General features: G+C 34.6%; 2 protein-coding genes across 2 annotated transcripts; one reads left to right on the plus strand and one right to left on the minus strand.

Moving 5' to 3' along the window:
- Window positions 1-4,987: 4,987 nt before the first annotated feature.
- On the plus strand, window positions 4,988-12,579 carry LOC118033022 (pumilio homolog 2). The gene is made up of 9 exons (XM_035037863.2): window positions 4,988-6,374; window positions 7,029-8,611; window positions 8,701-8,842; window positions 8,934-9,041; window positions 9,480-9,692; window positions 9,777-9,887; window positions 10,758-10,952; window positions 11,144-11,318; window positions 12,130-12,579. Exons 1-9 carry the CDS (start codon window positions 5,709-5,711, stop codon window positions 12,165-12,167), a joined length of 3,231 nt encoding a protein of 1,076 aa, XP_034893754.1. The 5' UTR covers window positions 4,988-5,708; the 3' UTR covers window positions 12,168-12,579.
- Window positions 12,580-13,519: 940 nt separating this feature from the next.
- On the minus strand, window positions 13,520-14,532 carry LOC118033023 (uncharacterized). The gene is made up of 2 exons (XM_035037864.2): window positions 14,046-14,532; window positions 13,520-13,795 (listed from the first exon to the last, which is right to left on the minus strand). The coding sequence occupies exons 1-2, from the start codon at window positions 14,406-14,408 to the stop codon at window positions 13,628-13,630; spliced, it is 531 nt and encodes a 176-aa protein (XP_034893755.1). The 5' UTR covers window positions 14,409-14,532; the 3' UTR covers window positions 13,520-13,627.
- Window positions 14,533-15,403: the final 871 nt, after the last annotated feature.

Raw genomic sequence — 15,403 nt, forward strand, 5'->3', positions numbered from 1 at the left:
TAAAATTTAATGAGCTTTGAATTTGAAAGATTAATCCATGCTTGGAAGATTTGTTTATATCTACTTAGTTTTTTATATGATTAAATCATGGTTGCCTTATTTTCATACTATTATATCAAAAGATCTTTATGGAACTCATGCGACTGAAGCACCAGTCTTTGATTTTTTTACTTCTCCTGCATCAACTTAATTCTTTTTTAATTATATATTTTAAATTTTTTCAGTGTGTGGTGTGGCGCCCACCATTAATTTAGATTTAGATCCCATCTAGGAACATGGTGTAAACTTCATTCCCTCAAATTTTGATTTTTGTTTTTGCTTAAAATAATTTTTTTTTATGTTTTTGAATCGTTTTGATATGTTAATGTCAAAAATAATTTTTTAAAAAATAAAAAAACTTTATTTTAATACATTTCCAAGAAAAAAGTATTTTGAACCACCATCACTACCACAATCTCAAATACACCCTCTCAAGTTGCTTTTTTTTTGTCATTTTTTAGATTTATTTTCTTATATTTGATAAAGATTACATGGATTATCATGTTGTTATGCTCCACATCATTAATTTTATAATTTAATTAGGTTTTGCTCGAGTTGATTTAATATATTATTATCTTAATATTTTTATTAAAAAACAATATACTATCTATGTCAATATTTCAGTATTTAAAAAAAAAAAATCTAGTATGTATCAAATTTTTTATTTCATAATGTTTTATATATATATATATATTACCCCGAACGAAATACAGAATACAGGTAAAAAAAACTAATATGATATTACCTCGTGTCATTTCCCACCGGGTCCATCTCATATACGGTTTCCCGTGAAACCTTATGTTCTTGTGTACCAAGTCGAGTATGAAAAGTCGCTACGAAAAATTGAACATTGACTCGGTTTTGTTCGTCAAAGGTAACGTGATTTTTATAAACCTCTAGGATGGTCACGTTGGCCTCGTTTACAAGTCAAAAAAGGCATTCCCCCGTATTCGAGAGTTCACTGTTGCCTCAAAAATGGCGAAGGTGGCGCGGCGGCGGAGGTGATGAGGGGCTCGGATTTGAAGCGGCAGGGCTATATAAATTCTCTAGATAAAGGAGATTATGAAGCTTGTCTAACCTGGTTGCAGGAGAAACTTGCACTGGTTGATTTGAAAACCCTATAATTTAAGGCAGGATTGATCATTTATTTTGATTCAAAAAGACTATTTTTATTGATTCTGCATGGTTTGGGAACACTATATAAATTATATTTTTTAAAAAATATTTAAATATTTTAAATTGTTTTGATACATTAATTTTAAAAATAATTTTTTAAAAATAAAAAAAAAATCATTTTAATATATTTTGATATAAAAATCATTTTAAAAGTTAGACTCCTAAACAAAAATCATTAAGAGTTGGATTTAAAAGACTATTTACGCGATATTGATTTAACTCAAGGAAAGATTTATATATAAAAGATAAAAGATATGAAGAAGATGATAGAATACGTTGATATAACGTGTCATTAGCATAGATTACGTGATTAGCCTTCATTAAATACAATGATTATATTGTATACTTGGTCATTTAATATTCAGTCAAGAGAGGTTGATAGTGGGATTAGCGGCCAGAACAATCATAATACAAATACACATGAATTTTGACTTATGTTGGGTTTAAGTGCTTGACAGAGGGTCTATGTTCGATCATACAATTACACTCATTGGTAACCATTTATTATTTTTTTACTAATTTTATATTTTAGGAAGATCATTGTATATAGGCTTAGCCCACATTTTATATCTATATAGTTTATGACGAGGTTTGGGCCCACATTTTATTGTGGGTTGGATCAAAATTCAATCACTACATTAAAGAAAAAGCAAGTGTGGCAATTTTTTTAATGAATGCGATAAAATATTTGTAACGAGAGTAGTGTATTAAATCAAATTAATCAACCATGATATATGTTGATAAATGAAAAACAAAAATTGATATGACCTGCTCAACTTAAAAGTTCAAGAGTCTAACTTGTCACCCTGCCCGAATGGTGATCTGGTTAAAAATGTTTTCATGCTGCCATCATTTTAATCTATAGGTAATCCTAATTCAAATGTGAAACAATGAAAATTTTAATGATTAAATTGCAAAAAAATAATAATATAGGGAGTGCAATGAACAAAAAGCGGCACATTATATTGATATGTGTTAACCTATTAAATTAATGACTCGAGTAATGAACATGATTATAATGACTTACCCAAACAACCTACCTCTTTCTTTTTCCTTCCCATACCCTCCTCCTGTCTAGGCCTTGATCGGGTATTAATCGATCTCAGGTTCAATTAAAGAATGGAGATAAAATCTAAGAGAAAAATAAATGTTGAATGATGAAACTAAAAAAAAAAATTATCTTAATAAAAACAATCGAATCTAATTGAATCCTCTAAACATGGGTTAATCTTCAAAACCAGTAACCCATTAAATCCTAAACCCGAGTTCAATAATGTTGGAGGAGGAAATCACAAAAATAACTTATATTAATACCAGAGCAAAAGGAGTGGCAATAAAAAGAATAAGAATCTAATCACATAGGAAAAAATAATATGAAGGATGATGAAATTGCAAAAAAAACTTCAATCATAAAAATTATCTAAAATAAAATATATAGGAATCAAAAGAATAAAAATTAAATTTAATAGATAAAAAGTTAAAGAAGAATTGAATTGAAAAATAAATAAATATTGAAAGATAAAACTAAAAAAATATTAATTTTTTTTTAAAGCAAACCAAGGCAAATCCTTTAAAACTAGGCTAATATTCCAAACCTGTAACTCGTTAAATCTTAGACCCGAGTTCAATAAAAAAATCAATTCCCATCCAATTTAATATTGGAGGATGAAATTGATAAAAAAAATTAAATTTAAAAAAGTTGCTAGATAAAAAAGAAAATGCAATAAAAATAACGATGATCAAATCACATAGAAAGATATTTGAAGGAGAATAAAAATTATATAAAAAAAATTCAAATCTAAAAATGATCTAAAATAAAACAAATAGCAATTAAAAAAAATAAGAACCAAATATGATAAATAAAAAAACTAAAAAAAGATGAAATTGAAAATAAATCCAAATTTAGAAAGCATTTCAAATAAAAAACAGTAATAAAAAAGAACATGGTTCAAATATAAAGAGAAGAACAAATTGAGGGGCTGTTTTTTAAAATCTAGAGTGACATGTGTGAAAATCAAGGTAGAGATAGGAAAAAGAAAAAAGAAAAGTCAATCATTACCAAACCAAAGATCAAAACACCACACGTGCTATCGTGAAAGGGAAGAGTGCCTCATACGCTATTGACCACCAGAAGTCACCGGACGTGTTATCTGGAAGTGATAAAAGTGCCCCTTACTTTGACACTTTTAATGTACACGTCAGTCAATTTTTTTTTTTTAATAATATTTATATTTATTAAATTATATAATTGCCTTTAAGTCATATATACACACATATACACACCAAGGTTAAAGACAAAATAACCCTGGGAAGGCAATTTATTAATTTTATCTTTCTAGGGGTATTTTTTTTTGTAAGTGCACAGTGCTAACTATACAAAAAAAGAGAGAATGGATTTTAACAGTAGTTTATTATTTTTCAAAAGAGTAATTTGATAATTTTACTCTGTTAAAAAATAAAAAAATTGAATTATCCCAGTTGAATTTTATAATGATTAACAAACCATGTGAAAAATCTAAATTACCCCACAGACGAGTTCATTGATTTTACTGGGAAGTGCAAAAAAATAGTCATATTTTTGTTGAATAGCAAATAGAGACTATAACCATTGTGTTTTAAACTTATATTTTAGCTTGCTTCTTTTTTTTTATTTTATCATATCACCCATAATACCTCAATCCAATATTACTAGATGCAAGCGCTAAAAACTAAAATATGAGAAAAAAAATATCAAAGGGTTATTTGATATATTTTTTATGTTTTTTTTATTTTTCAAAAAAATAAAAATAATTTTGGTTGAATACTATCTATTTTGTTGCCTTTTATTTTGGTTGAATATTGCAGTGCAACAAATACAGTAAGTTATTTGGTAACAAACCAAATTACGTATTGTACTGCGGGACTCATTTAAAAATTAAGTTCGAAACGTTGTTTTTAGAAAGCATTTTTACATATTTTTTTAATTGAGTTTCATAAAACTCTGTTTGTTTTTGCGTTTTAAAAGTGCTTTTGAAAAAATTAAAATTTTTTTTATTTCAAATTATTTTGATGCGTTGATACTAAAAATAATTTTTGAAAAAATAAAAAAATTATTTTGATGTATTTTCAAGTAAAAAGTACATTAAAAAACAACTACAACCACACTTCCAAACATAATTGATACCAAATATTTTATACATATTTTTTGTTATATATAAATCTCAACCACAATTTTTACTAAACATATATATAAATTAAACTAACTACACATAACCATATTTTTTTAAAACATATTTTTTTAAACCACAACTACAAAAACTACCTCTAAAACAAATACACTGAACCCCATTAACAATTGCTTGTAGCTCCGCCCCCTCTCCCTGTTCCTCCAATAAACCAAGGAGAGCTAAGAGCTGCTTGTTAGTGAAGATTTCCCACGAAACCTGCCCACACGTCAACATTAAATTCTGGCTTGCATTGACATTAGCATAGCACACTCATTATGGCAAAGTAAGTTAATTACTCAACTAAATAGCTGAAAAAGGAAAAGAGGAGAGAGTTCTTGGTATATTGTTTCCTTAACACAACAATGGCGATGAATTCAGGAAGATAAAAACAAAAACCGATGGTTGAAACACATTGCTACTTTAACAGATTCTTCAACTCAAGTTTTAATGCCTAAAATGTGTTTTTTTAATTTAAATAAAAAAAGAGAGGCGAAGAGGGTACAATCCGACTCTAAATAAACTGACGTGCAGCACCATGGAATTCTGTTGTTGTTTAGCAGTTTAGGGACACACGGGACGAGGAAAAACCAAACATCATTATCTTCTTTCTACTACCGATTTCTCTACATCAGTCGGTTATCACTTTGTCAAGTACCCATGTTCTTTTAGGATTGGACTTAATAAATAAAGTATTTTATTTCTCCTTTTCTTTGTAGGATTCGTACCCATAAAAGAATTTCTTTTCTTTTTTAATATATAAATATCTCACTGCTTCTAATAAAAGTCTTTCTTTTGATAGTTGATGCTCATCACTACGCATTAGAACAAAACCCTAAGGGTTCTTGTAAGGACCAATCGCCGCCAGATTGATCTCAGCCCACTATAAAAGCCTCTTCTTCCATGTTTTTCTTGTTTCTTCAATGAAAATTGCTCTCTTTCTTTATCTATCTATTTCTCACACAATCTTTGCTGCATGAAAACATGGTGCGCAAAGTTGTGTGCTTTGTTTCATAAAATTGATTTAGAAGATAAGAGAGGAAAGCCCCAACCTTTTTAACATGTTTTATGATTGAAAATTGAAGTTTTTGCAGTTTAGGAGTGGGCAATTGATGCTCATCAATTTAGCAGGTGTACAAGTTTTGATCTTTTCTAGTTAAAAAGTTAACATCTTGAAGCTGTAAGTAGGGTTTTGGCTATTTCTAACGTAGACAAGTTTTGATTTTGGAGACGGTTTAGGTTTTAGGGTTTGATTATAACTGGTGGTTGTTGATCAGTTATTGAGTTGTTATGGGGGGTAATGATCAAGTTGGGGTTTTGAATATGCTATCTGAATTGGGAAGGAGACCGATGGTAGGAGCTAATGATGGATCATTCGGCGATGATTTAGAGAAGGAGATAGGGTTATTGTTGCGTGAGCAACGTAGGCAAGAAGCTGATGATCGTGAGAAAGAGCTCAATTTGTATAGGAGTGGTTCTGCTCCTCCAACCGTGGAGGGTTCATTGAATGCAGTCGGGGGCTTGTTTGGCGGCGGAGGTAATGGTGGTGCCTCTTTCTCAGACTTTATTGGTGGAAAAAATGGGAATGGTTTCACGTCCGAGAAGGAGCTTAGGTCTGATCCAGCTTACTTATCTTATTACTATTCAAATGTGAATTTGAACCCTAGGCTTCCTCCTCCTTTGCTGTCGAAGGAGGATTGGAGGTCTGCGCAGAGATTGAAGGGTGGAAGTTCAGTCTTAGGTGGGATTGGAGATAGGAGGAAAGGTAGCAGAGCTGATAATGGTAATGGTAGATCAATGTTTTCAATGCCACCAGGGTTTGAATCGAGGAATCAAGACAGTGAGGTTGAGTCAGAGAAGGTTTCTGGCTCACTTGAATGGGGTGGTGACGGGCTGATTGGTTTACCAGGATTAGGACTTGCCAGCAAACAGAAGAGCTTTGCTGAAATATTTCAGGTGTATTTCTATGATTTTGCTCAAGTCACGTTTCTGTTTGTTTGTAAATTTCTGGCTTTTGCTTATTGCTTTCTGGCATCAAGAATATCATTGGATTATTTTCCTTGAATTCCCCATTGTGGTATTCGGTGCTTCCTATTAAGGATTGGCACAATATTATTTGTGCATGGATGAAATAAATAAGTTTTTTGCTGTCCTTTTCTAATTTTCTACTTTGAATGTTACAGAAAATCAGTTTTTTTTTTTTTTTTTTTTTTACCTGGGTTATTTTATTTTTGTATCATTCTCTATGCCTTGCAATTATTTTGTTTTCAGTTTGATTGTGTACAAATGGTATTGGAGGTGTATTAAGAATGCGATCATGACAAATTGATGCAATATTTAGTTATTTTTATTCTCGAATACAAAGTGAAGAAGTCTATGAACTGGTCGGTATGTTTAACTTGTGAACTCCGAGGAGCTTTTAGTTGTGTGGGATTTAGTTCTGTGTAAATGACGAGACCATTACGAGGCCCCATGCTAGACATACACTTTGAACTCAAGCTTTGATTGGGATACCAATTTCAAGGGCATTGTCTATGGCCTAAAAGTTGCCTTCTTTAGATTGTCCACTCCACTGTTATATTTATGATTTGGTATCTTATATCCGTGCAGGATGATTTGGGGCGTGCAACTCCTGTGACAGGGCCTCCATCTCGCCCAGCTAGTCGTAATGCATTTAATGAAAACGTTGAGACCTTAGGTTCAGCTGAAGCGGAGTTGGCTCATTTGCGCCGTGAGTTATCATCTGCAGATACTTTACGATCTGGTGCAAATGGCCAGGGCTCCTCTCCTGTCCAAAATATAGGCCAGCCTTCTTATAGTTATGCTGCTGCTCTTGGTGCCTCCTTGTCTAGGAGTACTACTCCTGATCCTCAACACGTTGCCAGGGCTCCTAGTCCATGTCCTACACCCATTGGACAAGGGAGAGTTAGCACATCTGAAAAGAGAGTCACTGCTAGTTCAAACTCATTCATTGGTGTCTCATCTGGTATCAGGGAGCCTTCAGAGTTGGTATCTGCGTTTTCTGGCATGAACTTGGCAACAAATGGTGGAGTAGATGAAGAAATCCATTTGCCATCACAGGCTGAACAGGATGTTGACAGCCATCAAAATTATCTCTATGGCCTCCAAGGCAGCCAGAATCATATGAAGCAAAATACATACATAAAGAAGTCTGAATCTGGGCATTTACACATGTCTTCTGTTCCTCAATCTGCCAATTTATCATATTCTGATTTGGCTAGGAGTAATGGTGGTGGATCGAACCTCAACAGCTCATCTTTGATGGCTGACAGGCAGGTTGAACTACAAAAATTGGCTTTTCCTTCTGGCAATTCTTACATGAAAGGATCACCTACCTCGGCTCTTGGTGGTGGAGGTGGCTTACCTGCACAGTATCATCATCTAGATGGTATCAATTCATCACTTCCAAACTATGGACTGAGTGGGTATTCCATGAATCCAGCATTGGCTTCCATGATTGCTCAGCAGCTTGGCACTGGTAATCTGCCACCATTATTTGAAAATGTTGCTGCTGCATCTGCTATGGCCATCCCTGGAATGGACTCAAGAGTGCTCGGAAATGGTTTGGGGTCTGGAACAAATCTAACTGCTGCTTCGTTGGAGTCTTATAATCTTGGGAGAGGGGGGAGTCCAATAGCAGGAAGTGCTCTTCAGGCACCTTTTGTTGATCCTGTGTATCTCCAGTACTTGAGGACTCCTGACTATGCTGCTACCCAGCTCTCTGCTATTAATGATCCCTCAATAGATAGGAACTATTTGGGTAATTCATACTTGAATTTCCTTGAAATTCAAAAGGCTTATGGTCTTCTATCATCTCAGAAATCACAGTATGGTGTCCCATTAGGTGGTAAATCTGGCAGTTCTACTCATCATGGTTATTTTGGGAATCCTGCCTTTGGTGTTGGTATGCCATATCCTGGAAGTCCCCTGGCAAGCCCTGTCATTCCAAACTCCCCAGTTGGACCTGCCAGTCCCTTAAGACACAATGAACTGAATATGCGTTTTCCTTCTGGAATGAGGAACTTAGCTGGGGGCATCATGGGACACTGGCCCTTGGATGCAGGATGTAACATGGATGAAAACTATGTGCCATCCCTATTGGAAGAGTTCAAGAGCAATAAAACCAAGTGTCTTGAACTCTCAGAAATTGTTGGTCATGTTGTTGAGTTCAGGTATCTCTTGAACAAAAAAATATTATGTTCATTCATTGTCATAATTTGTTTTTTATATAATTCAATGATTTGAGATCCCTTATGAGCAGTGCGGATCAGTATGGGAGCCGATTCATTCAACAAAAACTTGAGACTGCCACAATGGATGAGAAAAATGTGGTTTACGAGGAAATCATGCCCCAGGCTCTTCCTCTGATGACTGATGTGTTTGGTAATTATGTAATTCAGAAGGTACCAGATATCTATGCTTTGTTACAGTGCACTTTGTTATGTTTTTATGGATTCCGCATATGAAAGTAGTAACTATGTATTTGTATGTAGTTTTTTCGAGCATGGCCTTCCATCACAGAGAAGAGAATTGGCTGGCAATCTTTTTGGTCATGTTTTGACACTTAGTCTTCAAATGTATGGCTGTCGAGTGATCCAGAAGGTACCATTAGTTTTGCTACCATTTTGCAATTTGATGTTACATGATACACCCTGTTACATCTTTGTTAGTGGATTATGGTACTATGGTGCCAGAAAGTATGCTTCTGAGAAAAAAAAATGTTTACTCCTGGTTTGTGTAAAAACAAAATGTTTTGGTCAAACAGCTCAAAGAATTCTTTGTCAGGGTTGTCCTCACCAATTTGCATAATGAAGTGTCTTGTATTCTCGTTTTGGGTAACAAGTTACCTATTCTGGAGGTGCAGCACTGCTTTTGTATTTGTCTCTTGCCTTCATCATTACACAATAGAAGAGTGACTATGCACAAATTTATGGAGATCCCTAAAAACTCACCAATCAAATTAAGATGAATATGATTATCAGGGGCACCTACTGAAGTTGTTGATAGCAAGTAACATGTTCTTTTGTTTATATTGTTTAGGCCATTGAGGTTGTTGACCTAGACCAGAAAATAAAAATGGTTGAAGAGCTCGATGGTCATGTAATGCGGTGTGTACGTGACCAGAACGGGAACCATGTCATCCAAAAGTGCATCGAGTGTATTCCTGAAGATAACATTCAGTTTATTGTCTCGACATTCTTTGATCAAGTTGTGAATCTCTCCACCCATCCATATGGGTGCCGTGTTATACAGGTTTGGAACTGTTTGCTTATTTCAAATGTACATGGACCTTTCTGGAAGAAAAGAAAATTACGTAACTGTTTCTATATTTTGCAGAGGGTATTGGAACACTGCAATGACGCAAAAACACAGAGTAAAGTTATGGATGAGATTTTAGGTGCTGTTAGTATGTTGGCGCAAGATCAATATGGAAATTATGTAGTGCAGGTTGGTTTTGCATTTCAATGACTCCCACTTCGGATGCATATAAGTTGCTACCATTCTTGTTGAGTGTTATAACTTTTGTGTCATCTAGATACTGGGTATGGGATATAAAGCTCTCTGCTTTATATAAAAAAGTTGGTCATGATGTTTGTTTAATCTATAAAAAGCAGTACAGGTATTCTTGAGATGATAGGGAGTGTATTTTCTACAATCCTGGCTGAATCTCCAGTACTATCACCTTCATGTCTCATCCTTTATATCTGTCAATATTTTAGGAATATACATTCCTGCGTTGCAAACTCTATTATGTGAATGACTTTCTTGTCATTATTCCCCTTTGAGATGTGGTTCTATTGTACTTGAGCTTACTTCATTCACTTATTAGATAAATACCAGTCATCAATAAAGTGCAATCCACTGCTTCCCTCTCATTTCTCTTGCAAAAGAGTTATGTGCACCTGTGTATTTGTTTGAACTGCTTACTAATAACATTTATACATATGCAAGCATACTAATAACATTTAATCGATCCATATAAAAGCATCCTAATAGTATTCAAGACTTGGATCGCTTCTTATGGAATCTTAAATTGGGAGTAAACTCTAATTTCCAAGATACAGATCTTTATTCTTTTTTGCTTATGTCTCTCACCCAGACAAAGCGCAAGATGATGGAGAAATGACACTGCTTTCATTTCTTTTCTTAGTGTTCAATATGGCAGTTGGAATTCCTTCTTCCGATGCCAGTTATTTCCCTGTGCTATGTATTTTTAAAATTGCACTTCCCAAATATTGTTACTTAACGGCACTTCTCATGTTGTCTCTTAATATTAATCTCTATTGATTGATTAAGCATTGGCTTCTGTTTTAACAGCATGTGCTGGAACATGGAAAATCTCATGAACGATCTGCTATTATCAAGGAGTTAGCTGGGAAGATTGTTCAGATGAGTCAGCAGAAGTTTGCCTCCAATGTTGTGGAGAAGTGTTTAACTTTTAGTGGTCCTGCTGAACGCCAAATACTGGTCAATGAGATGCTTGGCACTACTGATGAAAATGAGCCTCTTCAGGTTTGCAACTTCTGTGCACTTTTGCAAGCTACAATTGAAGAATTTTCTCAGTTTCCACTATGCATGTTTGTGTGTGCATACATGTTTCAAATTTTGTTTCTTACTGTTCCAAATTTTGTATCTTCCTGTTGCACGATTAAGCATAATCATTTCCCAATCTCATCTGCTAATGTTTTCCCTTGTCTGTTCAGGCAATGATGAAAGATCAGTTTGCCAACTATGTTGTGCAAAAAGTGCTGGAGACATGTGATGACCAACAGCGTGAGCTGATCCTTACAAGAATAAAAGTCCATTTAAATGCATTGAAGAAGTACACCTATGGAAAGCATATTGTTGCACGTGTAGAGAAACTTGTTGCTGCTGGGGGTAAGCATTATTTTAATGCATATGATTTAATGTAAGCTTGATTTGTGGATATGCTTGTCTGTAATTGAAGTAAATAACACTAGTACCTTGTCACCTTAGTTGTGGATCTTGACATGGCATATGCTAGTAGAGCTTCTAACTGTTGTCACGCAAAATCCCTGTGAACCCTCAGTAGAGCATAAGCTTTTGGATGAAAGATTGGTGCTCTAATAGCTGCCCCATGTGGTGCTACCTACCTGTTTCATATGCATCTTCAATTGCATCTCAAAGTTAGCTGCCAGTTTTTTTATTCATAAATTTGACCAAAGCAATAGTTGATGAGTTATTTTGCATCATTGTGAAGTTCATATTGAGTTTATATTATACTTATTCAAAATACCATTAGTGGATCCTCTAACCTTGACAACTGTTTTTTATTACTGATGTGTGAATACATTTGCATTTGTATATAAACATATGTTTTTGCTTTGGAAAGTTGTCATACAGTATTCACCTTGCAGTTTACGATCTTTAATCCACTTAAAAAAAATGAGCCTATATTTAAATGTTTCATGAACAGGCTGTTGATTGGCAATATAAATGTAAAACTGGGACATGTTTTATGTGAACAAATTATGCTTTCTTTACCGTTTACTCTTCTGATGAAAACAAAGCCTACCTAATGCATGCAAGATGAAGGTGGTACTGCTTTTTATAGCTAGTTGTTCTGAGCAACATCTTGTGTGCATGCATGCCATGTCAATTTAGCTAGTAAGACCATACAATTCCTTCCATGTCAATTTGGCTCTCATTAATTCTGAATTGCTTGCAGAAAGGAGAAGTGCTGCACAGTCCCTGCACCCTGCTTAGTTGTGTTAGGAAAAAAAGTTTGTACAGCTAACCGAGGCTAGTGTGAGCTTCCTCTCTTTATTCCTTCCTGTTTGATGGCTACGTCTCTACCCATCTCTTTAGACAGGTATGAGCTGTTTGAAAATAAAGTTGTTGCTTGTATCGGAAACTGTACATTCTGTAGTTTAAGGTTTATACAGAGTTGAACAAGCTGAGGTTCAGATGTTGAATGCACACCTGATGCCCCCTGCAGAGGAGATAAATGACATACGAGTTTTTAAGGGTGTAAAAATGTCGGGGTAGTCTAAACGTGATATGTACAAAATGTTGGTATGTGAAGAGCTGTTATTGTTTAGGTGAGGGCAGAGTTTTCTTCTATGTATCCGGATTCGACCTTTTTTCTCTATTAAAAGTACATTTCTCTTCCGTTCAAGTATGGGTTTTGTCTGTGCGACAAAATTAGCCGTGGTTCTCTTCTTTCCCAGCCACTTCCCATACTGGAGAAAGTGAACCTTCATTTTTTATTTTTCGTCTTTTATTGGTCTTCTGCGCTTGTTTTGGCCGATCAAGGTTTGATTGTTAGTTGTTAGACAGGGAAATCAATTTCCATCGTCTTCATTAAAGTCGTATGCATCCTTTGAATAACTATACATAAAAAAATGAAAAAGCATTCTCACACCAAAAGCAAAAGCAAGAGTGCGAAACGTATATGAACGTTGTTTGATAGGCCTACGGGCTCAGTCATCCTCTTCATCATGCATCATTGCGTCATTTATTTGTTGGTATTCTTTATATTCTCTCTACTTGCGAACCGCAACAGTTTTGAAAGGGTTGGAGACATGCTCAATTGCCATAATCCCTAGTTCCCTACTACACCGGGCTTCAATATGCAAAGTTTACAGCAGTTGTATCATTATCTTCGTAGGTGAGACAACTCTGAACTTGAGTCTTGTAGGTCTGAAACCTGCAGTGTGAGTGAATTCACGAAACTGCAGCGCTCCAGATTGGCTTTAGTTGCCAGCTTGAATCCTGTGAGCCATGTGCAGTGCTGCTGCATCGCTGAATTTACAAACAACCCAACAACTCACTCCCTTCCCCTATGATATTTGGTTGAGCACCGTTACTAAAAAGGTCCAAAAAATTTCAATGGTGAAGAATCTAATCCAATTTCAAAGAAACTAATCCAATTTCAAAGAAACTAACCAGTGACTGTTTCTTCTACGTAAAAGTTGGAGGACTATGACAAAACCCATGTCCTGTTGCAATTTCCATTTCTTGAGTTAAAGTGAATTAGTGTCTCCTTAACAATGGTAACATAGAATCAACTCTCAACAGATGAATGGTAGACAATAAGACATTTTCAACATTGCATGTGTGGCAAAAGTCACCGTGTATAGAAAGAATCAAGAAAAGCTCCAATATCTTCAATGTTGCAAAATTGGAGTTCACAAAAGACTAGTCAAGCTTACATTATACATGTGCTAATCATCAAATTCATCATCTTCATTGATCTTCTGCCCAAATCCTCTTGGCCCAGACCTTGCTCTCACCTTTCTTTTCTTCACTCTCTTCTTCTTAGATTCCTCTTCCTTCTGAAGCTTCTCTGTCTCCCTCTTCTGCAAGAAATCTGTTACTCCTAAGTAGATTATCTGCAACCGAAGAAGCCACCTCAATTTAGCAACAGCCCACGTTCGAAAATCACAACATTTATCAACCACAATAAAAGCCCATTATTTTTATTTGCCTTGGAAAGCTAACCATTTGAATTTTGATTATAGATGGAGCAATGCTAAAGACAACTATGACCACAATTTCAAGATTGCAACTTTGACCATACAGAAAGCACCACCACCACCACCGTTATTATTATGTGAATCTTGAAAAGTAATTAGAATATACCCCAATAGTGAGAACGGATAGAGCAGCAAAGGCCACGAAAAGAAGGACTGATATGATATTGCCAACTCCATCACCATTAGTGGTGGACAACATCTGCTGGGTACTCTCCAGTGGGGTTGTATCTGAAGGCAAGACCTCTTCAGGGGTTGCTTTAATTTTCCAAATTTGGGCGCTCCTCCGATGAATTTCTAGTTTATAAAGAACAGTTCTTTTTGATGGTAGAGGATTGGATAAGGAGAGAGGGGAGGTGAGAGTTAAAGCTTTGTTGTGGTTGTGAATATAAGAGTGAGGGGGTTTGGTCTTGGTAATGGAGAGAAGATGTGGTGGAGCTAGTGAGATCATAGGATATGATGTTATAGCCATGGGGCATCTGCTACTGCTTTGCCACTTGCTGCTCTCTCTGTCTCTCTCTGCGACACCCTGGCAAGAGAAGTCAGTGACTCCCAAGGATAGATAGAAGAAGAAGAAGAAGAAGAGAAATTATGGAATGGGCGATGGGCTCAAAACGCTGCAAAATCCCTTATTAGTCCTAACCAAGATTGGGTCATTGGGCTTCATATTTCGATAAATGAAGTTTTTATTTCTCTATGTTTTAATTATTATATCTGTTTTAATAATGATATTCATTTTCTTTATAGTTTTATAAAAACTCACTTATTCGGTAATAAAATTTCTTCCTATATTTTTATACGAATCATTCTTTGGTTAATTAACTTTATTTAGTTCATAAAAAGTCAATTTGTTTAAAGTAATTGTTACAAATTATTAAATTGTATAAAATACTTTTTTGTTTATTTTGAAATTTTTAGTTTTTCATATTATTTTGATGAAATAAAAAAATAAATTTTTTTTAAAAATATATTATTAAAATTATTTTTAAGAATTAAAATATTGACATGACATGTTTTAAATTAAAAAAACATAAAATATTGGAGACATGCTTAATTACTAATGGGCTTGGAGAAAAACTTTGATTTTATCAGTTTCTAAGAAACTGATGATTAAAATGCAAAGACCCAAAACTTGGGGATTCTAGAAATAGAAAGAAAACTCATAATAAAGAAAATACATGCACCCAGGCCACAAAAGCAAACATGGGGTGCATGCAATCTTAGCTCACGAGTCAATCTTAGCTCACGAGTCAACACTCAGCTATCCCCGCTTGTAATTCCTTCTCATAATATAGTTGTATCATACTCGAATTATTTGCACGCAATGTGTAGCGAACCTCTAAGCCAACAACAATGATTTTCCTACAATATTTAGATTAATACACTTATAGGAGATTTATTTCTTATAATCATTTTTTCTGTATTTGAGTAAAAAAAAAAAGTTTGGTATGTATATGTTAATTATTG

This window comes from Populus alba, chromosome 1, assembly GCF_005239225.2.
Source record: "Populus alba chromosome 1, ASM523922v2, whole genome shotgun sequence".
NCBI classification, from domain to species: Eukaryota; Viridiplantae; Streptophyta; class Magnoliopsida; order Malpighiales; family Salicaceae; genus Populus; species Populus alba.